The 27,366-nt window shown below is 43.5% G+C and overlaps 2 protein-coding genes across 2 annotated transcripts in view; one reads left to right on the plus strand and one right to left on the minus strand.

Moving 5' to 3' along the window:
* Positions 1-2,824: 2,824 nt before the first annotated feature.
* Positions 2,825-14,172, plus strand: LOC308234504 (RNA polymerase-associated protein LEO1-like; the record flags this gene model as incomplete). The annotated part of the gene is made up of 8 exons (XM_080642325.1): positions 2,825-2,905; positions 3,506-3,651; positions 7,326-7,410; positions 9,009-9,103; positions 10,188-10,322; positions 11,059-11,176; positions 12,841-12,976; positions 14,054-14,172. 6 exons carry the CDS (start codon positions 2,825-2,827, stop codon positions 11,105-11,107), a joined length of 591 nt encoding a protein of 196 aa, XP_080498451.1. The 3' UTR covers positions 11,108-11,176; positions 12,841-12,976; positions 14,054-14,172.
* A 4,635-nt stretch (positions 14,173-18,807) lies between these two features.
* The window catches only part of TMOD3 (tropomodulin 3), an 82,403-nt gene continuing 73,844 nt past the window's right edge, over positions 18,808-27,366 (minus strand). The window contains exons 8-10 of the mRNA XM_080654441.1: positions 25,408-25,551; positions 23,981-24,125; positions 18,808-22,781 (exon numbers count right to left, since the gene is read on the minus strand). Of these exons, the coding sequence (XP_080510567.1) occupies positions 22,747-22,781; positions 23,981-24,125; positions 25,408-25,551 (324 nt within the window). The 3' untranslated portion in view covers positions 18,808-22,746. The remainder of the gene's footprint in view (positions 22,782-23,980; positions 24,126-25,407; positions 25,552-27,366) is intronic.

Genomic DNA, 27,366 nt, shown 5'->3' on the forward strand with positions numbered 1-27,366 from the left:
GGGAGTTCCTTCCCACAGCAGCCCGATCCGGCCTGCAGTTTGCCGACACCTGAGGGCAGCCCTGCTGTGCTGCCCTGAGAGGCCCAGTGGCAGCTGGACGCCGGCTGAGGTACAGTTTCCGTCCCACAGGCTCGGTTTAGTGATCCCTCCTCCTCGCCCCTCACGCTCCCAGGGGAGGGGTGGAAGTTGCTCTCTGAATTTGATACTTCTGTGAGCCCTTAGACATCTCCTTTTATACTTTTTGTAACGTAATTAACAACTTGAAACATAAGTATAATTTTTTAAGTTAACTTCTGTGTAGGCAAACTGGTATGTTTCCTGTTGCCCACCTAGGGCCTGAGGAAACAAGTCCTCAGAGACGGCTTTTGGAGGTTGGTTTGGGTTTGAACGCAGCACTGGGCTCCTCAGCAGTGGGAGGCAGATGCTGATCATCAGGTCACCCCTTGGCTGAGGCTCAGGTGGCTGCTCCCCTTGTGTGGCAGTGATGGCTGTAAGTCTGCTGTGTAGGGTGGATACTTCCAAGTGTCCCAGAAACAATCACAAGCGTAGGTCTTTATTTTTTTAATATTTATTTTTAATCCTCACCCGAGGACATGCTTAGAGACAGGAAGGGAGGGAGGGAGGGGAAAGAGAGAGAGAGAGAGAGAGAAGCCTTAATCAGCTGCCTCCTGCATGCCCCCCACTGGGGATCGAGCCAGCAACCACCTAGTATGTGCCCTGAACTGGGAATCGAACCGGCAACTTCTGAGTGCATGGGACAACTCTCAATCAACTGAGCCACACCAGCTAGGGTGGGATGGATACTTCTAAGTGCCCCAGGGCACTTACAGAAATAAAATCACAAGCTTAGGTCTTTTTCATTAATTAATTAATTTTTTAATCCTCACCTGAGGATATACTTAGAGAGAGGGGAGGAGGGGAGAGAGAGAGAGACGGAGACAGACATGAGAGAGAAACATCTATTGGTTGCCTTCCGTACAAGCCCTGGCAGGGAATTGAACTGGCAACCTTTCGGTGTGCAGGATGGCGCTCAACCAACTGAGCCACACCGGCCAGGCACCAGCTTAGGGCTTTTAAATGTTTAGCTCAAGTCATGGTCAGAGAACCAGTGCGCTTTCGTGACTGCCCTGAAGGAATCTCATATCAAACAGCATTTAATCGTGTGACTGCAGAATTACCACGTCAATTGAATTCACAGCCTCTTCAGGTCTTTTGTGTGAAAGGGCATTTGGTGGAGAAAGAAACTATGAATGGGCAAATCTGGACTCAGATGAAGTTCAAAACCTCAACTTTCCAGTCACTCTGAGCCTCCCAGCAGCTGGCCTCCCTATTCTGTTTGAAAACGCTGTAATAACATGCCCTGGGTCAGTTTCCATTCTTGACTCATCCAGCTGACCCACTTTTTACCAGTGACCCATCACTAGGATCCCATCACTTTAGTAAAGAAAGCACAAACTGACTAGAAGAAATAGCTTATGCACCACAAGAACTACAATATTTTGCTAATAAATACAGGCAGAGCCTGGGGAATATGTATGGAAGTGGATTCTAAGAATGAGATGAAGGACAGACTATAATACTAGTTTGGGCCAAAATTACTCATCTGGGTGCACTTGTATATTCTGAGTTTGATGTATTAGCACATATAACAGGACATGACTCTATACTTGGTTGGTTAATGAAAGCAAACTCAATGGTTACCTCCATTTAATGAAGTTGAAATGTCAAAGCTTCCCTGGAATTACGTGAAGGGAACCCAAAGACTTAGGGAGATAGGATTGTTGGGGTACACACCTCATGTAACCTGCATACCACCCCTTCTCCAACTACCTCCCTTGAGAGGCCAGCTAGAAATAACAAGTATTTAACATACCTCACAGTTTCTGAGGGTGAGGGAGGGCTCAGTAGGGTGGTGCTGGCTCGGAGTCTCTCAGGAGGCTGCAATCAAGACATTGGATAATGCTGAGAGTGCATTATCTGGCGGCTTGCCTGGGGCTGAAGGATCTGTTTCCAAGCCAGCTCCCCTGGCTCTTGGCAGGAGGTCTCAGTTTCTCACCACAGCCTCTCCATAGCAGTTTGAGTGCCTTTACAATCATGGCAGCTGGCTTTCTCTAAAGCCAGTGACCCAAAAGAGAAATCGAGGCAGAAAAGCCACAAGTTTGCCCTGGCTGGTGTGTTCAGTGGTTAGAGCATCGGCCTGCACACCCAAGGGTTGCAAGTTCGATTCCTGGTCAAGGGTACATACCTCGGTTGCAGGTTCGATCCTGGCCCCAGATGGGGCATGTGTGGGAGGCAAACAGTTGATGTTTCTCTTTCTCCCCCTCCCGCCATCCCTCCACTCACTCTAAAATTCAATGGAAAAAAATATCCTCAGGTGAGGATTAACAAGAAGGAAGGAAGGAAGGAAGGAAGGAAGGAAGGAAGGAAGGAAGGAAGGAAGGAAGGAAGGAAGGGAAGGCACAAGATCATAGCTTAGCCTCGGAAGTGAGGTTGTATTCTGTTGATCACACAGACCAGCCAGGACACAATGTTGGAGGGGACCACACAAGGGCGAGGATACCAGAGGCAGGAATTGATAACTATCTTGAAAGCTCTGTCACAACAACTTTGCCTTCCACCAAATTTATCACCTTCCTTCTCCATAGATACTCTCCTCAGGCTTCGGAGGGCCAGGCTCGGAGCCTGTTTGAGGTTAGGTTTGTTGAGATTTGGTTTATGAATCTTGGGAATATGTTGAAGTGATAGGCTAAGAACCAACTGAAGAATTTTTCAGAGAAATTTAGACTGTGCATTTCTCTCCAACATGGAAGCTTCTAGTGGAACCATGGATCTGTTTGGAGACATAGATGATATTTCTTCCGAGAGTGATGATGACCGTCAGCCACCTGTTGCAGGACAGCCTGTTGTAAGTACGATCACTAATCTCAACTGGTCCCACTGCTCAAAGCGAAGGGAACATTTCCAGGGGGCCTGACTCTTCCATGTGGAGAGAGCACAGGGAGAACTAAGCAGCAGTCTGAAACATCGGATGAATGGGTGACTTTCTGAGCTACGATGAGAATTTCTGGATATTATGGGGCACAAAAGGAACTGCTTAGAATGAGGTTGATGTCAAGCTTTAGAAGCTAGACTGTCAGGACTCAAAATTTAAAAACCTTTGATTTAAAAGTTATTCAAACCTGTGCCAATTGTAATAGTTGCTTAGCCTTGAGGGATTGCATAATTTCACACTTCCGTTGTTAAATATCTTATGCAAACTCGATATGTCAGCAAAATAGACTTTTTTTTTCTGGTAATGCAGGCTACTAACTCTTGTGAATTTTGCGGTGGGGGTAGGAGAATAGAGGATGAAACTTTAGGGAAAGGCCTGGAGGGGTTGCTGACTGCTTTATCCCTAAACTGGTGTCTAATGTACTTCTGGTCAAACCTGCATCTGCCTGGTGCGAGAGGCGAGCTGGGCATTTCCAGTGTCGCTGCAAGCTCTCACATCCTGGTTCTTCGCTAGGATGCACGCAGATTGCCTCAGGACCAGCAGGAGGAAGAGCCGATTTCTGACACCAGGATAGAAGTAGAAACTCCGTTCTTCAGATCTGATTTAGGAAATGAATTGCACTTTGTGAAGCTACCCAAATTTCTCAGCATAGAACCCAAGTAAGAGAACTGATTCAAGTTTTCTTTTTCTCAAGATATTGAATGAAAACATGTAGAATGTAAATGTGTTTTCTTACTTGTCATGAGTTGGCGAATCACAAAGATCGGAGATTTCTCATCTAATGAAAAAATAAGTTTATGATGTTCTGTGGTAGAAAAATGATGGATTACTGGTGTGTGAGATTTTATTTTTATGTTAACATGGAGTTTCTGATGTGAGTTTCTTTTTTAACCTTTTTAAAAAATATATTTTTATTGATTCCAGAGAGGACGGGAAAGGGGGAGAAAGATAGAAATATCAATGATGACAGAGAATCATTGATTGGCTGCCTCCTGCACACCCCTCACTGGGGATCAGAGCCCACAACCCTGAGCATGTGCCCTTGACCAGAATTGAACCCAGGACCCTCAATCCACAGGCTGATGCTCTATCCACAGAGCCAAACTGGCTAAGGCTGATGTGAGCGAGTTTTAATGCTAATAATTCTTGTAATGTTTAGGCACTTTTCTTATAAATAAACAGATGTCACAGCTAACAAAGGAATTTTTTATTAGTCTGTAAAGCTTAAAAATCAGAAAATGAGAGTGAGGAAGTTTGCTAGAGAAATCGCAAATGTTCAATATGAAAGCCATCGTGAATCTAGAAAAGAATGATTTGGGACAACAAAAGAGTGTTAATTGGTATTATTCACAAAGGTGCATGAGTGCAAGCAGTTAAACATGACATTTCTTTTTTTAAAAACATATTTTTATTGATTTCAGGGAGGAAGGGTGAGGGGAGAGAGATAGAAACACCAGTGATGAGAGAGAATCATTGATCGGCTGCCTCCTGCATGCCCCACACTGGGGATTGAGCCCACAACCCAGGCATGTGTCCCGACTGGGAATCGAACCTTGATCTTCTGGCTCATAGGAGATGAACCACTGAGCCATGCTGGCCGGGCAACATGACACTTTTCTTTAAAAATATGGAAAGATGGGAGAAACCAAGATGGTGGCATAGGTAAACACCTAAACTGCTGCCTCGCACAACAATTTCAAAACTACAACTAAAAGACAAAACAGACATCATCCAGAACCACAGGAAGGCTGGCTTAGTGGAAATTCTACAACTAGAAGGAAAAAGAAAACCACACTGAGACTTAGAGGAGCTTCAGGAGGCAGAGGTAGTGAGACGCGTGTGGAGAGGGCGGGCAACTGAGTGCGCGGCTGGCTTTCTCAAGTGGGAGAGACACAAGCTCCCAACTGCGCTGAACTCCAGTTGCGGACGAGACTCTGGGGACCCAGACTCATACTGGGTGAAACTGGGCTGTCAGGAAAGAGAAAAGCACACTGAGACTCAGAGGAACTGTGGAAGGCAGAGGTACCGAGACGCGTGCGAGGAAAGGGTGGGCAACCGAGTACGTGGCTGGCTTTCTCAAGCGGGAGAGACACAAGCTCCCGACTGCGCTGAACTCCAGTTCTGGGCGAGACTCTGGGGACCCAGACTCATTCGGGGAGAAATTGGACTGTCTGGCAGCAGGCGGAACTCAAGGGCGGCTTTCTCTCAGAGGTGCTTGCAGCAATTACCACAGGACACTGAGACATAGGGGCCTATTAGGGCAGGGCTGACGGGAAACCAATGCTGTCTGTTCCACCCTGAGACGCAGCCCCATCCAAAGCTGAGCACAGAGGCTTTTGCAAGTCTTGTCTCATAAGGGTGTCTCCAGCACAGAAGTTCACCCAGTGTAGACGCAGCTGATCCTCACAGCCAACTGGCCTGGAAGTCAATTCCTCCCAGTGATACCAACAACAATCAAGGCTTAACTACAACAAGACTGTGCACACAGCCCACAAAGGGGTGCACCAAGAGTGTCCACCTCAGGTAACTGGGGAGGCTGAGCTACTGGACCCTATAGGACACCTAGCACGCAAAGCCACTCTATCAACTCAGGGAAAAAGCCAAAATGCAGAGACAAAGAAACAGGTCACAAATGAAAGAAATGGAGGAAAGCAAACGACTGGATATAGAGTTCAAAACCACAGTTATAAGGTTTTTCAAGAATTGTCTAGAAAAGTCTGGTAAATTTAGTGAGATCCTCAAGGATATGAAAAAGGACCAACTAGAAATTAAGCATACACTGACTGAAATAAATAATATTATACAGAGATCTAACAGCAGACTAGAGGATCAAGTCAAAGATTTGAAATACAAAGTAGCAAAAAACACTCAACTGGAAAAGCAAAAAGAAAAAAGAATCCAAAAATATGAAGATAGTGTAAGGAGCCTCTGGGACAACTTCAAGTGTACCAACATCTGAATTATGGGGGTGCCAGAAGAAGAGAGAGAGCAAGATACTGAAAACCTATTTGAAGAAATAATGACTGAAAACTTCCCCCACCTGGTGAAAGACATAGACTTACAAGTCCAGGAAGCACACAGAACCCCAAACAAAAGGAATCCAAAGAGGACCACACCAAGACACATCATAATTAAAATGCCAAGAGCAAAAGACAAAGAGAGAATCTTAAAAGCAGCAAGAGAAAAACAGTTAATTACCTACAAGGGAGCACCCATACGACTGTCAGCTGATTTCTCAACAGAAACTATGCAGGCCAGATGGGAGTGGCAAGAAATATTCAAAGTGATGAATAGCAAGAACCTACAACCAAGATTACTCTACCCAGCAAAGTTATCATTCAGAATTGAAGGGCAGATAAAGAGCTTCACAGATAAGAAAAAGCTAAAGGAGTTCACCACCACCAAACCAGTATTATATGAAATGCTGAAAGGTATTCTATAAGAAGAGGAAGAAGAAGAAGAAAAAGGTAAAGATAAAAATTATGAACAACAAATACATATCTATCAACAAGTGAATCTAAAAATCAAGTGAATAAAAAATCTGAGGAACAGAATAATCTGGTGAATATAGTAGAATCAGGGGCATAGAAAGGGAGTGGACTGACAACTCTCAGGGGGAAAGGGGAGTGGGGGGTGCGGGAAGAGACTGGACAAAAATAGTACACCTATGGATGAGGACGAGGGAGGGTAAGGGCAGAGGGTGGGGTGGGAGCTATGGGGGGAAAAAGAGGAACAATTGTAATAATCTGAACATTAAAGATTTATTAAAAAAATAAAAATATGGAGAGATAGATATATCATGTGTTACCTGTAATTAGAAGACATTTTATCAAGCAAAGAAGACTTTGAATTATTTTATCATGTTTGGATTTTATTTCATGTAATATATATATATATATATATATATATATATATATATATATATATAATATACATTTTATTGATTTTTCACAGAGAGGAAGGGAGAGGGGTAGAGGGTTAGAAACATCGATGAGAGAGAAACATCAAACAGCAGCCTCCTGCACACCCCCTACTGGGGATGTGCCCGCAACCAAGGTACATGCCCTTGACTGGAATCGAACCTGGGACCCTTCAATCCTCAGGCCGATGCTCTATCCACTGAGCCAAACCAGTTAGGGCTCATGTAATATATTTTTAAATCAAATTTCAAGAGAGTACAGTAATTTTTATATTTCCTTGAAGTTTTTACATGAAGTGATTCGCCTACTGGATTTTTGAAAACACATTGGTGCATGTTGTTAAGATTATAATTTGTAGTATTAATCATATTCATTACTAAATATGGCTAATCAACATTAAAAACAATTTTTAGACCTTTTTATCCTCAGTATTATGAAGATGAATTTGCAGATGAGAAAGTGCTTGATGAGGAAGAGAGAACAAGGTTAAAAATAAAGGTAAAGTTCACTTTAATCCTTTCTTTTGGTAAGTTTTTCCCTTTTATAAAGTAAAATACAGGGATAATAACTTGAGACTTGAGCTTATGAAATGATCTTTCATATTTACTATTCAATCAATAAATAACAGTTTAGAACAAGGAATTAAATGCCTTTTCAGAATATTTTTAGGGGAGAAGTACATCATCATCTTTTTAATCCCTGTAGAATTGTCACTTTTCTAATCTTTTATTTGTAGTTGTAATTTTTTGACAAAAGACAAAAATTCTTGAAAATTGTTGGCCACCTCTTTTGGGATAAAGATAATGTAGCGAGGGCACAGTTCACAGTGGATAGATCCTAGCAACTTCCCACAATAGAATTATCTCAGGCCCTTTATGTGAATTCTGATTGTGCACAAAAAGGGACCTTGTCATTAGGCAGTTCCTCTCGGGATGGCCAAGCACTACCATTGCTCTCACAGGGGTTTCCCATGTGCTTTTGCCAGGGCCTCCAGTAGTGGCCGAGAGCAGGATCCATTTTTTTGCTACTTTTGTGACTTGGAGTTTCCTACCATATGGGAAGTGTAAACTTGAACTTTTAGTTTAAACAGGACAAAGCAAAAGTCTCAAGTTTTAATTTAATTATTTAATGGTTTATTCTTTTAAAATGTTATTTAATGGAATGTTCAGAGCTTTTTAAAAAATATATATTTTTATTGATTTCAGAGAAGAAGGGAGAGGGAGATAGAAACATCAATGATGAGAGAGAATCATTGATTGGTTGCCTCCTACACGCCCCCTACCGGGGATTGAGCCCACAACCCAGGCATGTGCCCTTGACTGGAATCGAATTCAGGACCCTTCAGTCCACAGGCCAACGCTCTATCCACTGAGCCAAGCCAGCTAGGGCCAGAGCTTTGTTGTCTTATTAGGCTAGGGGGCACTTCTTCAGTCCTTCTTTCATTGGGTTCGAGGCCCTTCAGGTGGCCCTACAATAAGCGGACGTACTGTACCGGTTCTAACTGCCTATTCAGGTGGACCCAAAGCCTCACCCTGTCTCTCTTGAAGCTCTTGATGTGCTGATAAGAACTCCTTCCTGCCTCGCATTTAACGTCTGCTTCCACTGCTATGAGCTGGGGTTCAGAAAAGATTTAAACAAAATGTGTGGTTAGATTAACCAATATCTCTAGGTTCTTGTAGCAGGAAGGTTGCAGTGTGGCCCAATCAGCTATTTTTTTGGAAGCCTATTCTATCACTACCTATGGATTCTTGGCACATGATCATTAAGTCACTCGAGGAATAAAAAACATGCAGTGCCCTAGCCAGTTTGGCTCAGTGGATAGAGCATTGGCCTGCGGACTGAAGGGTTTGATTCCTGGTCAAGGGCATGTATCTCAGTTGCAGGCTTGATCCCAGCCCTGGCGGTGGCATGTGCAGGAGGCAACCAATTGATGTGTCTCTCTCGCATCGATGTTTCTCTCTGTCTCTCCCCCTCCCTTCCATTCTCTCTAAAAATCAATGGAAAAATATCCTCGGGTGAGAATTAACAAAAAAAGAAAGAAAAAGAACAGGCAGCTTGTCACACCAGATGCCTAATGCCTTTGTGTTCTGAGCCAGGTAGAAAATACTATGCGATGGAGGGTACGCCGGGACTCAGAAGGAAATGAGATTAAAGAAAGCAATACTCGGATGGTGAAGTGGTCAGATGGAAGGTGAGCGCAAATGCCTAAGAGTGATAAAACACCCAGAGGGCAGCCTGTGATGAGTGTGAAGTTTTCTGGGTAAGAACTTATTTTGGGGTCATCTTTCATTAAACCATGAACAAACTCTAGGCCTCTGGGAAAGCTGGGAAAAAATAAACAGAGTTGCAATCATGGTGCTGCATTGGTGGGAGACATTATTATATATTTTTTAAAATACATTTTTATTGATTTCAGAGAGGGAGAGAGAGATAGAAACATCACTGATGAGAGAGAATCATTGACTGGTTGCCTCCTGCATGCCCCCTACTGGGAATTGAGCCCGCAACCCCAGGCATGTGCTCTTGACCAGAATCGAACCCGCGACCCTTCAGTCCACAGGCTGATGCTCTATCAACTGAGCCAAACCGGCTGGGGCTGGTGGGAGACTTCAGAAATGGTCCCAGAGGTGATTGAATTCATGGTGTCTACCTACTGTTAGCTCCATGTGTGAGCTATGACATATTATACACTGAGTGGCCAGATTATTATGATCTCTGAACACATAACAATCTGGCCACTCAGTGTATATCCTATATAATACAAGGCTAATATGCAAATTGTCCCCTCGACCAGGAGTTCGACCAGCAGGCAGGCCGGTCAACCACCCATGTCCCCTCCCCCTGGTCAGGCTGGCCAGACCCCACCCATGCACGAATTCATGCACTGGGCCCACACACACACACACACACACACACACACACACACACACACACACACACACACAGAGTGGCCAGATTATTCTGAGTTCAGAGATCATCATAATCTGGCCGCTCAGTGTACATTGCTGTGTTTTGAAAAACTGATTTACTAATGAAGTGGTAGAGATTGGGAAGATGACAGAACAACTATATTTCAAGCTGAAAGGAGATGGGTTTTTACCACTGTTTGCTTTGGAAGGAGGTAGGTTAGTTATTTACAGTGTTTGTTCTGAGGAAACAGGATGAGGACAGGGCCCTGCAGTTGCACTGCATTTTAAGTGAAGCGGTCAGGGTAGCATGGGAGCTGGAGGACCGGTTGACCAGCCGCCCTAACATCACCTGCTTCTGGTTTGCAGCATGTCCCTGCACTTGGGCAGCGAAGTGTTCTATGTCTACAAAGCCCCACTGCAGGGCAACCACAGCCACCTGTTTGTGAGAGAGGATACTGGTCTGCAGGGACAAGCCATCTTTAAATCCAAGCTCACCTTCAGGTAATTACTGTGTTGTTATTATTTGCAATTAAAGAGCAGCAAGGAAGAGAGAGGTTGTGCAAAAAGCCCAACTCAGCCCTCATGACCTAATTTCGAGGTACAGTTCACCAAGGACCATGGTCTGGTTCCCGTACTATTTTTCACCTTTGCTGCAAGTTGCAGTTTCTCAGGGAGCCAGCTCATGCCCTCAGACCACGAGGAGACAGTGTGTAAACCAGAAGACCAGTGTATGAACTCACCGTGTTCAGTGTACCTCCGGAGAGGCCTAAAGACCTGTCTGTGCTGCTCTGCTGGTCAGCGTGTCCTTTCCCTTTACTACAATTCACCCGGGAAGCTAACTGGTCATGAGTATGTTGGTGTGTGCTTGCAGTCGAGGGAAGGGAAGAGCTAGATGGTGTGACAGGCAGCTGCCTGACCCCAAGCAGGCTCAGTGCTGCGTGTCTGTGCTTTGGCCCTCCCCTGGGCGCTGCACGGTGGCTCCTTCTCACCGCTCCCCTCTGAAGGACACTTTAAAGACTGTGGCAGCATGCACAAGGCTTTTCTTAGGGGTCCTGGAAAAACTCTAAAATCAGATTGCTGTAGTGCAAATCAGATGGTTGTTGCACAGCTTCGTAAATTAAAAAATTACTTAATTGTATATTTAAATGGGTGAATTTTATGGTAAGAATCATGTCGCGCAGAGACTTGATAAATCTGTTTATTTAATTAATTAATTAATTTATTTATTTATTTTTAGAGAGAGTGAAAGTGAGGGGAGAGACAAAGAGAGAGAAACATCGATGTGAGAGAAACATATTGATTGGTTGCTTCTTGCACATGCCCCGACTAGGCCAGGGATCGAGCCTGCAACTGAGGTATGTGCCCTTGAATGGAATGGAATCTGAGACCCTTCAGTCCACCAGCTGACATTCTATCAACTGAGTCAAACTGACTAGGGCTGCTCTGGGTTTTTAAAAAATTTGTTTTATTTCATTATTATTGACAGTATTACAGATGTCCCCCATTCCACCCCACCCCCATTACCTCTACCAGCTCCCACCCTGCCCCAGGCCTGCACCACACTGCTGTCTGTGTCCATGGGCTATGCACATCTATATATATAAAAAGCCAGTGACCGGAACGACCGGAATGACCAGTCACTATGATGCCCACTGCAGCCAGCGAACTGGCCCGATTGGGGGGTGGGGCCAGCCAGCCAACCTCCTGTGGCCCCTCCCCCCAGCCGGCCCCACCCCTGATCACCCCCCCAACCCAATAGGGGGCAGGGCCAGCTGGCCAGCCTCCTGCAGCCCCTCCCCCCAGCCAGCTCCACCCCCGATCAGCCCCCCAACTCTGATCAGGGGCAGGGCCAGCTGGCCAACTGCCCATGGCCCCTCCCCCAGGCTGCTGGCTCCCAATTGGCACCCCCCACTCCATTCTGGGCGGGCTGGCCAGACAACCTCCTGCTGTCTCCTCCTCCTGACAGGCCCGGCCCCAATCTGCTGATCAGGGCCGGGCCGGCCGGATCCTACCCATGCAGGAATTCATGCACTGGGCCTCTAGTATGCATATAAGTTCTTTGGTTAATTTGTCAGTCTGTTCCATGCATCATGCCTCCGGACCTATTTTGTTCATCAGTTTATTCTGTGCTCTGTTTTAAAGACTGTAATGGGTGGTTCTGAGGTCTTGCATTTCACATCTGATCATGTAAGCTTGAGGAGGAGTCTCAATCTCACAAATGTTTGGTTTCCTCATCTATAAAATGGAAACATCTACTTCACAGGGATGTTGTATCAGTTAAGTCAAATAATACATAAAATCATGTCATGCAGACCTGGCACACTAAATGTGGCTCAGATCCATCCCCCTGATGGTCTCTGGAGTGGCACCCTAAAGGACAGGGTTCTATGCGTGTTTTCCACGTGCCCACGCTCCACACTGGGACAGTGCTTCACTGTCCATCACAGTTTCATTCCTCGTGTCCCTTCTCTCACAGGCACGCTCTCCTTCCGAGGCTCCCTCCTGAGGAGCATCCTTTCTCCTCTCTGCTGCACTTAAACCCGCCTTTCTTTAGTCAGGGTGCAGGGCCTCCTGTCCCATGGTGGCCCTGAGCAGTCATGAGGCCCCCGTACCACTGTGCCCCTTCCCCTTGCTTTGACCTTCCTTCCGATTTTACTCAGATGGAGGGACTCATCTCTAGTTCTGAAACTGTGCCTTCCAGCCTTTGTGCCTCCCTCACGGAGCTTCCCTTCCCTTCCCTTCTCTTCTAGGATTGTGGTCGGGGTTTTCTTTGTTAAAGCCCTGACCCTGCCACAGCCTCTCCTCCTCCACTCCACTCCCACTTCCCCCCATCTGGCTCTCCAGGGGCGGGGCGGAGGGAAGCACTCCTCGGGAGCCAGAGAATGAGGGGGTGCAGAAGCACCAGGGCCGGGGCCCTGCTGCTCTGCTCAAGGGAGGTAGTCATTGTCCACAGCAGGTTGTGCGCTATGATTGCCTCTAGTGTTCTTAGTAAACAGGCACTTTTGTTCCTTTCCTGCAGACCTCACTCTACAGACTATGCCACCCATAAGAAGATGGCCCTGCCACTTGCTGGCAGATGCTCAAGGACACAGAAGATTAGGATCCTACCAATCGCTGGCCGTGATCCCGAGTGCCAGCGCACGGAGAAGATTAAGGTGTGTTGGTTACGCTTTATCCTGGGATTTGGGGGTGTTAAGAGTTGTGCTTTCCACCCTGACTGGTTTGGTTCAGTAGATAGAGCATCGGCCTGCGGACTCAAAGGTCCCAGGTTCGATTCCGGTCAAGGGCATGTACCTTGGTTGCGGGCACATCCCCGGTAGGAGGTGTACAGGAAGCAGCTGATCAGTGTTTCTAACTCTCTTTCCCTCTCCCTTCCTCTCCGAAAAAAAATCAATAAAAAAAAAAAGTTGTGCTTTCCAGAATATTAATTCACCATTTTTTATTGCCAGAGGCAGTTTACCTCCTGTGGTTATCCGGCAGCCAGCTTAACCTCCTAAATGTGTAGTTAACCACAGTAATGTCAACTGCCACGGGTGAGATAGAGCAAACCAGACACTCAGGTGCTCTCCCTCCAATCTGTGAGGTTTCAGATGAAAACTGATAATTTTAAAAAATGTAGCCTTTGAGAGATATCACAAAATTGGGTTAGCCAGATAAGAAGTGATCTAGGAAGGTCAAAGGACATTTCTGATTCATTCGACACTTGCCCTGCTTTGTGAACCCCAACATGTGGGATGCCAGGCAGATGAAGGGGGTGAAGGCTCTACTTTGGGGCTCAGGGACCGGCCCCTGCCTACACGTTCTCATCCTGTCCTCGGGAGCTGAGGGGCCCAGACAGGAATATCTGGGCTCTGGTGGTTTGGTGGAGTCTGGGCCAGTCAGGTGTCTGTCTCTTGGGAACAGAAACGGCCTCCCTCAGGCATCCGCTGGGCATGATGACATGGCTCAGCTGGTCGCTGCTCCCTGGGCTCTGATTGGCAGCACAGGGGACCTGGTGGCTCCCAAGGCTGTGCCTATGCCAGTTCTGATTGGACGGTGTGAGGGGCCATGTGCCTCTTCACCCTTGTGTGGCCTTCACACCTTAGAACTAAACAAGGCGATCACTGTGTGTGGTAACAGGTGTGGCTTGCAGAGATCTGTAATCTAAGACATGGGGAGTATATAAAAGTAGGTTCCAATGAGCACAAAAGTTGTTCATTTTTAAGTTCAGGGGTTTATTTGCTTCTTTATAGAAAGAGAAAGAACGCTTGAGGGCTTCTACTCGCCAGGGGACAATCCGTCTTCGTGGGAAGCAGAACCGGCAGGGCCTGAGTGCCCCCTACCAAGAGTCCAGCAGTGACAGCGAGGAGGAGGAGGAAGAGAAGGAGGAGGAGGAGGAGGAGGAGGAGGAGGAGGAGGAGGAGGAGGAAGAGGAGGTGGAGGAGGAGGAGGAAGGTGAGTAATTCAAAACCAGTCCCAGGGGAACTCAGAGGTGAGTTGGTGTGGAGGTAACATTTCATCTGAGCCCCGGTGCCTGCTTTTGCTCTGGTGGGCTCTTATTCCCTGGGCTGCTGTTACTTAGAGGGTGGTACAAAGGTCTCTTATTATTGTTATTTTAATAATTCTTTATTATTGAAAGTATTGCATATGTCCTCCTTTTCCCCCCACTGTCCCCTCCAGCCCGCCCCTGGCCCCCGTCCCAGGCCTTCAGCACCCTGTGTCAATGGGTTATTTTTGTTGTTGTTAGGACCACTTTCCCACAGAAAAGCTAAGCTGGGAAACGAAGGCAAAATAAAGAAAATGAAATAATTCTGTCCTATGGAGGAAAATGTGCAATGGGCAGTTTGCATGCTTGTATAATTAAGGACCCAATACTTAAACTTGGCAGTTTTTTAAAACATGTGTGCTTTAAGCCTCGTGGGTATTTAAAAGTGATCAATCTCTCTGAGAACAAAAGTTCTGAAATCTACGTTATTTCTGAAAGTCATACAGGGTCGGGCAAAAATAGGTTGACAGGTATTTGTATGGAGGAAGACCTGCAGATTATGGTTATCACAGTAGCTTTGTTAACGCAACAGAGTGGCACAGTGCCCTTAGGCCCAATCTCACAAGTGCTCACATCGCCGGCCTTCGTTATTTACACACTCCCTAGTCTACTTGCGGAACTCAAGCACACGTTGGCACAGAGTTCTCACGTACTTTTGCCCACCTCTGTTTATACTTCTCATCAAAACTTTAAAAAAACTGTTGGCTCCTCAAGGGAAAACGTACAGTGGGAAGTGACAGTATTCAGAAGAAAAAATCAGGAATCAATGGGTCTTGGAGGGTCAGTCTCATGCTCTAGTTCCTTTGCTTTCAGAGGAACAGGCCAGAATCTATTCGTCAGACAGTGATGAAGGATCAGAAGAAAAGCCTCAAGGATTACTGAGAGCAAAGCAACTCACCAGTGATGAGGTAAAAGCAAATATATTCCATTCCAAAGGGTTTGCCCCCTACCCAGGAGCCAGCTTCTCAAGAGGAGCTTGTAGCCTAGGCACACAACAGGCGGCCACACACTTGGCTGGACCTCAGTGAGAGGCATGCCGTACCAGACTGGGACTGGCCCTAGTGTGGGAGCGTGTTGGCTTGTAGGGGACAGCGGCCAGGGCGGGCCTGCCAGGGAGATGCAGAGGCCTGTGAGGAAGGCGCAGGGCCCTTGGGCACCAAGTCTTGTCTGGAGAACTAGGAACAGTTCAGCGTGGGAGAGCAAGGGGTCTACCGTGTTCTTGTGGTAACTGGGTGTCTTTATTATTTGGGTATAATGGTAGTGGAGCGTTATTCCATTTTCATGTTATTAAAATGTTTTTCCTTTAATTATTTCCTTTTTCATGTACAGGATCATAAGTGCAAAGATATTTTAAGTTTCAACTGTACAAGTGAATCACTACGTTAGTGCCCGTAAGCCATATTTATTCCTTCAGTGTTTGCTGAACACTTAACATCCTCCACTCTGTGTTCCGGAGATAGAGATGGGAGTAAATGTCACAGTAACAGGGATGTTCAACTGAACATGGGTCACTTGTCTAAGCGAGGCATTCATTTTCACTTATTCATATATAAATATATATTTCAAATTTTAAAAGCACACAAACACCAGTAGTCCTCTAAAAAAACCAGCGGGCTTTAAAGTGCTGAATTTTAGAGAGTAAAGTACTAAGGAAGCGGACAAATGCATCTCAAGCATAATATTGTAGAAATCCTAGTCGGTAGAGCGAGGAATGCCCCTCCGGCTCTGACTGCCATCCAGGGGAAGCATGGTTTCCATTGCCTGACCTGCTGGACAGGTCACCAGTGGGGGGTCGAGTTCTCATGTGAAGGCTGGCTCCTCAGTCAGCTACTTTAGACAAAATTGCCAGGAACTGTTTGGTACTGAATTTTACCTCTCGACTCTCATATTTTCCAGGTGAACCCTACAGAAGCAGGAAAGCAGGGAGAGAAGAGAAAGATGACAGACGCATGAAACCTGCACTCATAGTCTGTATTGTTTTCAACAGTTTGTTTTCTAATATATATTTTTTAATTGATTTCAGAGAGGAATGGAGAGGGAAAGATAGAAACATCAATGATAAGAGAGAACCCTTGATTGGCTGCCTCCTGTACGCCCCCTACTGGGGATCGAGTCCACAACCAGGCATGTGCCCTTGACCGGAATCAAACCCAGGGCTCTTCAGTCCGCAGGCCAACACTCTATCCAAATTGGCTAGGGCTCAACAATTTGTTTTAAAACAATGATGAAATGTCTTGTTTTGTTTGATGAATTGAGTTATTTTTGCATAATCCTAGTTGTGAATAAAATATGTTCAGAAGCAAGTCTGTGACTTTAGAAAATCCAGTTTGTGTTTGCTCTGGATCTTAGGTTTTCTTGCCTTCCTGCCCTCTGCCTCACCCCATCCCCGGTGGGGCTCAGAGGTAAGCTTGGGTTTAGCTCTGGTACTGCCCCCTCTGGGATGTCCTCCCTGTTCTGCCAGCTGCGTCAGGCCCTTCTGTGTCCTGTGTCAACTTTCCATTGACCACATAGCCCTGGGACCTTGGAAGAGCAAGTACAGCATGGGAGGGCTCACTGGACACTGGGTGCTGTATGGGCCCTACAATTCTAATCCTCAGAACAACTTGAAGGACAGGGCTGTAATTCCCATTTTACAGATGTGGAAGTTGAGACATAAAGAACTTAAGACTGCTGTCCAAAGCTTTTTCTTCCCAAGTAAAGGAAAATCAGTATTTTTGAGATAAGAGGCAGGATTTTCTATGCACAGCCACAATAATGAGCAGATGTATTAGTGACTTTATGGAGAAACTAGAGGCCCGATGCACAAAACTCGTGCAAAGGGGTTGGCTCTCGCAGCCGCGGCAGCTTGCCTCGGCCCTTGCAGCTCCGAACAGAAGGACATCTGGTCTAATTAGCATATTATGCTTTTATTATTATAGAAGAGCAGCGGGAAACAAAACCAGATTCAACTTCTAACTTTGTGGCTGGTGTAGCTGGAATGTAATAGGTACCTTAATAAGTATTTACTGAATGAACAAACCATCGGTAATATCTTGGGCAAGTTACTTCTCTGAAGTCAGTTTCCTCAACTCAGAGGTACTTGAACTTGACCATGTAAATAGTTCATGATTTAATGTTTATATTTCTCTGGCTCTGAGAGTTGAATACTAATTAGAAACATCTTTAAAAATGTTTTATTGTTGAATAGAAAGGTCCAAGAAAAATGGTCCATTATCTCATCATGTGGAAAACCTGGATTCATGTATTTCCCTCTCTTTTATTTTTTTTAAAATATATTTTTTATTGATTTTTTACAGAGAGGAAGGGAGAGGGATAGAGAGTTAGAAACATCGATGAGAGAGAAACATCGATCAGCTGCCTCCTGCACACCCCCTACTGGGGACATGCCCGCAACCAAGGTACATGCCCTTGACTGGAATCGAACCTGGGACTTTTCAGTCCGCAGGCCGACGCTCTACCACTGAGCCAAACTGGTTTCGGCTCCCTCTCTTTTATACTTTTAGATGGACACTGAGCTGTATCTGCAGCCACTGTCCCTGTCCCACCTCCCCTGCTCATTCCATTATGCCTGCCCTCACATGTCCCAATGTGTGCATCTTTCAGGCATGTTTATGTTGAGCAGGGGATCCTTTCTTGAGTTTTAATTGTCCAACTTGTAAATCTAAGGGAGGAAACAATGGAGCCTTCTCTCTCCACTGACACTGAGGTCACTCAGGTCAGCTATTCTTTATAGGGGGGTAGTGGCCCATGAGGCTCTGCTATCTCTGCCAACAGACTGGGGTGGGGATTTATGCTAGGATCTCCAGGCCCTCAACCTTTGCAGGTGTGCAGGGAAGTTTAACATCTGAAGGATGAAAGATGTTTGGTGATCTGGGGCCCACATGTGGTCGGCCACTTATTTGGTACCTAAAAAAGCAGGGTGCTACTTGGCTGAGCACAAAGGCACTGTCTCCCCATGGCCACAGTGCCTGGCACCACCTCCACTTGAACTCACAGGAGCTAAAGTTACCTGATGACTCAAGCGCCTGAGCCTCCAACTTAGCAAAGGGGACAGGCACCAAAGCTTCCTGTAAGTGAATGTACCCCAACAGCCATCCTCAAAGGCCAGCCGACATTAAAGATTCAAGGGGAACTTTTTTATTCTTCTTTCAGAACTGTGAAAATTTTAAATTAAATTGACATTTATCCCTAAAAGTTTCCTCAAACCCATTACACGTTTCACTGATTTTCCCTTTTGGTTGGTGGACATAGGTGACTGATAAGATACCTTTGCTGTGATGTAAGAATCATCTGCTTTAAGCAGGACTGATTCCCAATCAGGTCATAGGACCCTGTTTCTTCACATTTGTCAACTCAATTCAGTTTTATGGCTGGCATTAGATTGAACCATATGAAATTCTATTTTTGTGGGTAAAAAATGTTCATAGGGATTTTTAAAAAGTCACAGTCTACAGGATATTTGATAAACTTTATTGAAATTATTTATTCCAGAAAGAAGTGGTAAGTTCTAAATGCCTATAGTACATGTTCTTCAAAAGAAATTTCTCTGTGCTATTATGAACCAGATTAATAATATTTCATATTTAGACATCAGTATTATAAAAATTAACACGCTTGTATTTAAAAAGTTGAAAAAATAAAACACCTACAGCATTTTGGATATTTTAGCATTAAAAATGTATTTAAATATCTATTTGCTGTGACAAAGAATGATGCATTGTAACAAGATAATTTTCAAGCTTTTAAACATAATTAAAACCAAATATAATTCATCCAAAAGACAAAAAAATATAAAGTGGGCATTTACTTGGAATTACAAAGATTTTTATGCAATGTGTGTGTATGAGCATATGTGTATGTGCCACTTGTTTTAAACCCTTCTTAAGCAGACAAATTGGGCCTGAGTCGAGGGCAGCATGGGGAGCTGCTCTGCACATCCTCGCGTTTAGCTTTCCTGGCTGCCATGTCTTCGGGTAACACTATTCGAAAGTGAAGTGGCCTTGAGGACATGGTGCTAAGTCAAATAAGCCAGACAGAGAAAGACAAACACTGTATGATCTCACTTATGTAAAAAGAGAAAAAAACCTCATTGAAACAGAGAACAGATTGGTAGTTGTGAGAGGCAGGGCTGGGGATGAAGGATTGGGTGAAGGTAGTCAAAAGGTACAAACTTCAGGTATAAGATGACTAAGTCCTGAGGATCTAATGTACAGCATGGTGACTACAGTTAACAATACTGTATTATATATTTGAAAGTTGCTAAGAGAGTAGATCTTAAAAGTTGTCATCACAAGGAAAAAAATTTAACTATGTGAAGTGGTGGATGTTAACTAAACTTACTGTGGTGATCATGTCTTATATCCATAGATTAAATCATTATGTTGTATGACTTTAAGCTAACACAATGTTAAATGTCAATGATATCTCAATGAAACTGGAAAAATTGTGGCCTTGCAAGAAGGAGCCAAGTGGGATGGCACTGAGCTTGCAGAGAATGGAGTTGCTTGGACCCCAGAAAAAGCATGCTCCTCAGGCCTGCGTGGAGGTAATGGCGGCCCCTGATTTTATAAGGAGGAAGTGAGGAAGCCCTGGGAACACAGCCCAAAATACAAGATTTTATGAAACCTCATGCATCTTTTCATCATATTTTAATGGAAGCAAGGGTTAAATATAATACACTGTATAACAGAACATGACTAACATTTATCAAACATTTTTTCTTTTATAACTTTTTTATATCATGGAATTCCCATTTTAAATGAAAACACATCAGATATTGTCAATGGAAAAACAATTTACAAAGTTCTATTTACATGTAACTTTTCCAGAGTGCACCTATTGCATAAAGTATGTGGGTTGTTTCATTCAAATAATAAGAATTTTCCATTTAACGAACAAGATAATTCTCATTGAAATCTCTAACAATTGCTAGGTGTTTAAAACACAAAATGTTTATTTGGTCTTTTAAATGACAGGCACCCTTAGAAAATGTATTTCTTCTATACTTTAGACTTACTAGCTACAAGTATATAGCACCAAAATCCATTTTAATAATACCAACATTAATAATTAATATTTTAAAAATACAAGTTCATGTAGACATACTAGAAAAAATTTGGACAAATATAAATATAAAATTTTATAAAATGGGAAGTTAAAGCTTTAAAAAAATAACCCAGCAATTTTAAAATGCAAATGTTCTTTGATTAGATCACCAGATAAGTTTAAATTGGTTAGACTACAAAATTTAAGTCTTATACATCTTTGGTTTAAATATCAAGACTACTTCACAACCCTAATATATCACAAAATTTTAGAGCAATGTAGAAATTCCAAAAGTTAATAAAAGGCTAAGAGGTGCCATATTTTTAAAGATCAAAGTAAACATCATTTTTCTCCCCCTGTAGTTACAATTCTCGAAAGATTTTTCTATATTCAATTGGATGAATGTTTACCTTTAAAGTTATTTATTAAATTATATAATGAACTATTGTAGCTCAGAACTGGAATGGTACAAGCAAAACACTCAACTTCTTCATACTAAAGATATTATCCATAAGTATGATATACAATTTTAGGTAAGGGCTTGTCTATCTGTGTTAAAAAAACAAACTCATGGAGGAGGGGTAACATACTAATCAATGTAATGACTCACAGGACAGTGCTAGTCTAGCAAGGCAGCCTTGCCTCTGCTCCATGTGGCCCCACCCTGCTGGAACAGTGCAGTCTCTAAAATCAAGTACGTTTCCAAAGTTGTATATGAAAAGGAGAGAGAGAGAGAGAGAGAGAGAGAGAGAAAGAAAAAGAGGAAGAGAGAGAGAGAGAGAGACTTCCTAACTTAAAAAAAAAATCAGCAGCCTATAACTGAAAGGAAATAGTGCAAAGTCAATCTTAGGCCCCTTTAAAACATTAGATACTGATACAAAGCAAGAAACACACCCTGTTAAGAAGGCTTATACCATAGTACACAGGAAGCTGCCCAGTCATTGGATAAACTGTTCACTGTAAGCCGAAGGAGCAGAAATTTTTTTAAAAAATTGACAACAGACCTCTCTGCTTCTCTGAAATGAGATTCTCCCTTAGAAAAATCTCCCTGTAAATGGTACAGCCGGGCCTGAATTTCTGAGGCCAGGGTTACTCAGATTCCTTTGCCCCCGCTTTCAGCAGCTTAAAGACTCCACCATCTCTGGTCCGGAGGCTGCCCTGAAACAGGGCAAGGATACAGGTCCAAATCCTCTATCGCACTGGAGGTCTGGAGTCAGCTGCCCACCCAGTACACTGTTCGCTTTGATTCTTTGAGTAACAGGAAGACAACTTTTGTTATGAGAAATTATTTTTACACAATTTGGACAAAAAAGTACAAGATAACAGGAAACAATAAAAACTGGGTTTATGAAGAAGAGCAGGTTTCCTGTTTGGAACGTTTGTAGGGAGTGATGATTAAATGCCGTTTATGGAGTTCTACGCTGCATACAGGAACGCTGGTTTATATGCATGCCCGTGTCTAATTTGCTCTACAGGAACCATCAGTTTAACTGACCGTTTTGCATGCTCCTCAGACTTCACCTCACCACATTTACTGTAAACAACAGCTTTCCTTTTCTCTTACCCTATATCACCAGGAGTTGGCTATCTGCCTTTTACAGGAAGAGGACAGCTTTCCTACTCAGATGCTTTTTACTGTGGCTTTCACAAAAATCTAATGAAGATCACAGTATTAAAAGGAAACACTGTAATCAGTGTAGACATCACCATACTCTTAAAGGTATTGCTAAACACATCAGACAAGTGCAGTAACCGGGAAGGCACTTTCTCTCTCCTAGAGGCCTGCTTTTCCTTCTAAACAGATGAGTAGATGCTGAGTCACCTGGTTTAAAATTCTGGCACTGTGCTTCCTTGATAGAAGCAAAAGCACAATCTTCCCAAGCTCGTGTGTTCTGAAACACAGAAATCTCTCCCGTCCTGGAATCAGGAAAGCTTTGAAGTGCTTGTACCTATGAGGTGCACAGCAAGTCTGACAACAGCAATGTCCCTTTTTTTAACAAAGAGATTTTGGTCCTTAAAATGTTCATATCATTCTACATGTGACTTCCTACACTTTCTTATAATTGTATTTTTTTTTTAACCAAGACCCAGCATAAACCACTCAATTAAGCTAAATTAAAATTGATTTTAGCAGAAAGTAGAAATAATGCTTTAAAATATAAAATATCACCTACTATTGATTTTACAGTTTGAAACTTGTAACTTAAACTAGAAAAATATACATGTAGTTAAAAAAAAAAAAAAGGAAAAATTTCCAGTCTTTTCCCTTCAACCCAGGAAAATTTTATATCTGATATCACCAACGTGAGTCCTGATGACCTTCCGAAGCCTTCCAAAGGTTATGCCTTGGCGGACTTACTGGTGGTCTCCTTCAACTCGTTTCTTGCGAACTATGAGAAAAGTAAAGAAAGTCAGAAATCCCTGTTCATTTGTACAAACTTAACTTGCTTTTTGCAAACAAGTTTCTGTAAATCCACCGATAGCTGTACAAACATGAAATGTCCATTTCCAATTCACATGGTCATTAAAATAAAAAATTCACATCCTTTTCCTTATCATTTACCTGCTGAGAAGTGAGGGGTTTTAAAATGAGAACTACATGTCCAAGCTCACCTGTGCTTACATAGCCAGAGCATTAGAAATCTAAAACACAATGGTCAGCAATTGTATTCAAGTCCATTGTGCTGTCTCATCTGTTTATTGAAAAAGTTTATACCTCTATTAAAAATAATTAACAAATGATTGTGTTAAATTCTGAATTGACACTCAGGCAGCTGCGGTTAGATAGTATTAACAATATGTGCATGCTCTTCTGATTAGGCACTAAATACAGTACTTCCTCAGTCTGTGAAAGAACATAGTGAAAATGGTTTTGTCATTCATTTTTAAAAGTGACTTACTACTGCTCCCCAAATTTTCCTTCTCTTTTCTCCCACAAAATGACTGGCTCAGGGCTATGACAAAATAAATGCAAAGTAATGGAAATCTCAGACCCTGGTAATGTGGTCAGGTCACAGCTGGCTACCATAACCTTTGGCTGTCAAAGAGGCCAGCCAACTAGTTCAGCTGATGGAGTAAAGAAGGTGCATGTATCTGAGGACCCCCTAGCCTCCTCATGGACGGGTGGCCCTAACCCACCAGGCTGTGCTCACTAGTAGCAGGGCAAGGTCTTCAACTTCAGGATCTTGTTACTCTTACCTCTCAGCCACCAGAGAGCATTTGATAAAACGGGCAAACATCTTACTGTCATGTTGAAATCTTTTTTAATAGCTCCAATGGGTGACTTAGAGCTAAGAGTAAGACTTTTATTATAGGAAGTATAAATGTTTATTGTAGAAAACTGTTCACTAAAAGCTATGAAATATGATTTTCACAGGAAGCAGATTTTACCCACTAACCAACCCAATAATCACTACAGCCTCCCTTAAACTGAATTCTGATCCAATCAGTATAAAAAGGACCACGCAGATATTAGAAACACAGGCCAAGTCATCTCTGTTAAAATTTATTTTAAAAGCAAAAAAAGCTTCTCCAATACATTAGCTTAATGGCACGATTCAGAAATTTGATTTGCAATTGTATGTCTTACCTAAGTCATTGTTTTTCGTTATAGCATTAGCTGCCCTGGTTCGGGGTCCCTGCTGTGTAAACCGATATCCAAACTTAAGGATATTTGTATTTTCCTCAAGCATCTTCGCCATTTCCAATTCTACAGCTGTCCCCAGCTGTTGCCTCTGGAATATTCAGAAATAAGAATAGTGTTAATAAACTAGATCAAAACACTTTTCTAGGTAAGTCAAGACTAAGACATTGAGGCACATGCTGATTCTGTTGGTATTTTAAAATTTTCCCAATTCTTATAGCATACAAGAGAAACAAAAGTTTAAAGTTCAGTATAGATCATACAGACATCAAAAAATTGTGGATTTCCATAATGAGATACCTTCATACCCACAGGATTACTATAATAAAAAAGACAGAAAATAATAAGGGTTGGCAAGAATGTAGAAATAAATGGGACCCTCAGGCATGCTGGTCAGAATGTAAAATGATGCAGTTGCTGTGGAAAACAATATGACATTCCCGGATGACCTGGCAATGCCACTTCTAGGTACAGACCCACAAAAAATAAAAACACATGTTCATATAAGAACCTGTATATGTAAATGTTCACAGCAGCTTTATTCCTAATATTCAAAAAGTAGAAACAACCCAAAGGTAACAATATTATTCAGCCAAAAAAAGAATAAGTACTCATGTGCTACAACGTGGATGAACCTCCAGAGCATTTTGCTCAGGGAAAGGCGGCAGACACAAAAGACCACGTAGCACACAATTCCATTTATATGAACTGTCTCAAATAGACAAATGCAGACACAGGAAATAGAGTAATGGTTGCCAGGAGCTGGTGGGAGGGATGAATAGGGAGTGACTGCTGGTGGGTATGGAGTTTCTTTTGTTGTTGTTAATCCTTGCCCAAGGATTTTTTCCATTGATTTTCTGAGAGAGTGGAAGGGAAGAGGGGATGGGGGCGGAGGGGGGGTGTAGTGGGGGGGTAGAGAAGGAAGGAAGGAGGGAGAGGGAGATGCAGGGTGAGAGGGAGACAGAAAGAGAGAAACACTGATGTGAGGGAGGATTGGTTGCCTCCCTCAGGAGCTTCAACCAGGGCCTGGGGTCTGGGATGGGCCTGCAACCCAGGTACATGCCCTTGAGCAGTGCTCAGGCTGACGCTCTACCACTGAGCACGCAGGCCAGGGCCAATTTCTTTTTGCGATGATAAAAGTGTTCTGGAATTAGACAGTGGTGATGGTTGCATAACTCTATGAATATATAAAGACCCATACTAAAAATATCAAGTTAATATTCCAGGTGCCTCCAATGTCCTCTCATCCTCTTTCATGCCACTTCCCAAATAGCTCCCTGAAAGCCCTCCTCCCACACGCCTCCTGAGTCCCCAAGCCCTGCACAGCAGTGTGGGCTGTAGCTTCCTCAAAGTTACTGCTGCAGAACACTGACCTGATTGTCAATCTTGAGCTCGGCCAGGGTCTCATTATCTCTTAAAGCATCAATCAGTGCTAGAACCCCAGCTCCTGTGATAAAGTTGGACTCCATATTTAAGCCCTTCAAATTTTTGTTCACTCTCAGCATATCTGCAAAAGCCTAGAAGTTAAAGAAAATATTTGGAGGTTAAAACCTGACAATTACTAGTATACACCGTACACACCATAAACAAATATACGAATTAACATAACTGCCTTAATGTTTCTCATTTGATTGTTTGAGTTTGACACCTACCTCATAGGTCTCACGTGTATCCACTTTGCACATGTACCGTCACAATCTTTTTTAAGAAAACATGTTTTTATTAACTTTTATTTTATTATTATTTTTAAAATATATTTTTTTTATTGATTTCAGAGAGGAAAGGAGAGAGAGAGATATATCGAAACATCAATGATGAGAATCATTGATTTGACTACCGCCTGCACGCCCCACACTGGGGATTGAGCACGCAACCTGGGCATGTGCCCTGACTGGGAATCCAACCGTGATCTCCTGGTTCATAGGTCGATGCTCAACCACTGAGTCACGCTGGGCTTACTGATTTTTAGGGAGAGCGAGAAACATTAATTGGCTGCCTCCTACTCACCCCCTACCAGGGATTGAGCCCACAACCTAGGCAGGTGCCTTGATGAGGAATCAAACCAGCGACCTCGGTATGTGGGGCAATGCCCAACCAACTGAACAACACTAGACAGGGCCCCTGTCACAATCTTTAGATTTTTCTGTCACATGTAATTCTCTGTTGTCAACATTCGCCATTGCTATTTAATCCTCATGTTCATCCACACCCTTTGTCCCATTTTTCTCTTGTCCCTTCTCTGGAATATTTTTTCCTTATTTAGGTCCTGGTGCAGCTGGATTACTGCAAAGCCAAAATGAGGGTAAATTATGGACTGATTTCCAAGGCAGAGATAAAAAAGAATGCCTAAGGCAGAAGACCGAAAAACGATCACAAATAACTAGAACTGCAAGAGCACAAAGACTATGGAGAAGAAGGGGCTAACTAACCATTCATTTCCTCATGGAATGCTGTCTTAAGTCTGCTTCCTTCCCTTTCTCATAGGACATGGTAGCACTAGGCATTTGATCCAGTGCATAATAAACACCATATTAGCTCGGCCGGTTTGGCTCAGTGGATAGAGCTTCAGCCTGTGGACTGAAGAAGGGTCCAGGGTTCGATTCTGGTCAAGGGCACATACCCAGGTTGCAGGCTTGATCCCCAGTAGGGGGCATGCAGGAGGCAGCCAATCAGTGATTCTCTCTCATCATTGATGTTTCTATCTCTCCTTTCCTCTCTGAAATCCATTTAAAAATAAAAAAAATAAACACCATATTAATTTACTAACAGAAACCTGTAAGAAGGGGAAAAGGAGAGGGAAGGAGAGAGGGATAAGTTAGAATATGAGTAAATTTATATAAAATAGCCCCTTAGAAAGGTCAAACTCTAGAAAACATGTGGAAGGAAGATCCAGCTTAAAGTCAACTTAAAAGAAAAGGCAATGGGGTTAGTGGTGATAGAATACTAGAAAGAATTTGGGCATGCGACGGGGGTAGGGGAGGCTGGGGGAAGGTTAAAAAAAAAAAAGAATTTGGGACAGCCCTAGCTGGTTTGGCTCAGTGGATAGAGCATCAGCCTGCGGACTGAAGGGTCCTGGGTTCGATTCTGGCTAAGGGCACATGCCCGGGTTGCGGGCTTGATCCCCAGGCAGCCAATCAATCATTCTCATCATTGATGTTCCTATTTCTCTCTCCCTCTCCCTTCCTCTCTGAAATCAATAAAAATATATTAAAAAAAAAAAAAAAAAAAAACTTGGGACAGATTATCTATACACTGGTATTTTCTATTAGCAACAACTAGCTATGTGACTTAGAACAAATCCCTTATTCATCCTTCTGTACATACACTTATTC

This window comes from Plecotus auritus, assembly GCF_963455305.1.
Source record: "Plecotus auritus genome assembly, chromosome: 1".
Lineage (NCBI taxonomy): Eukaryota > Metazoa > Chordata > Mammalia > Chiroptera > Vespertilionidae > Plecotus > Plecotus auritus.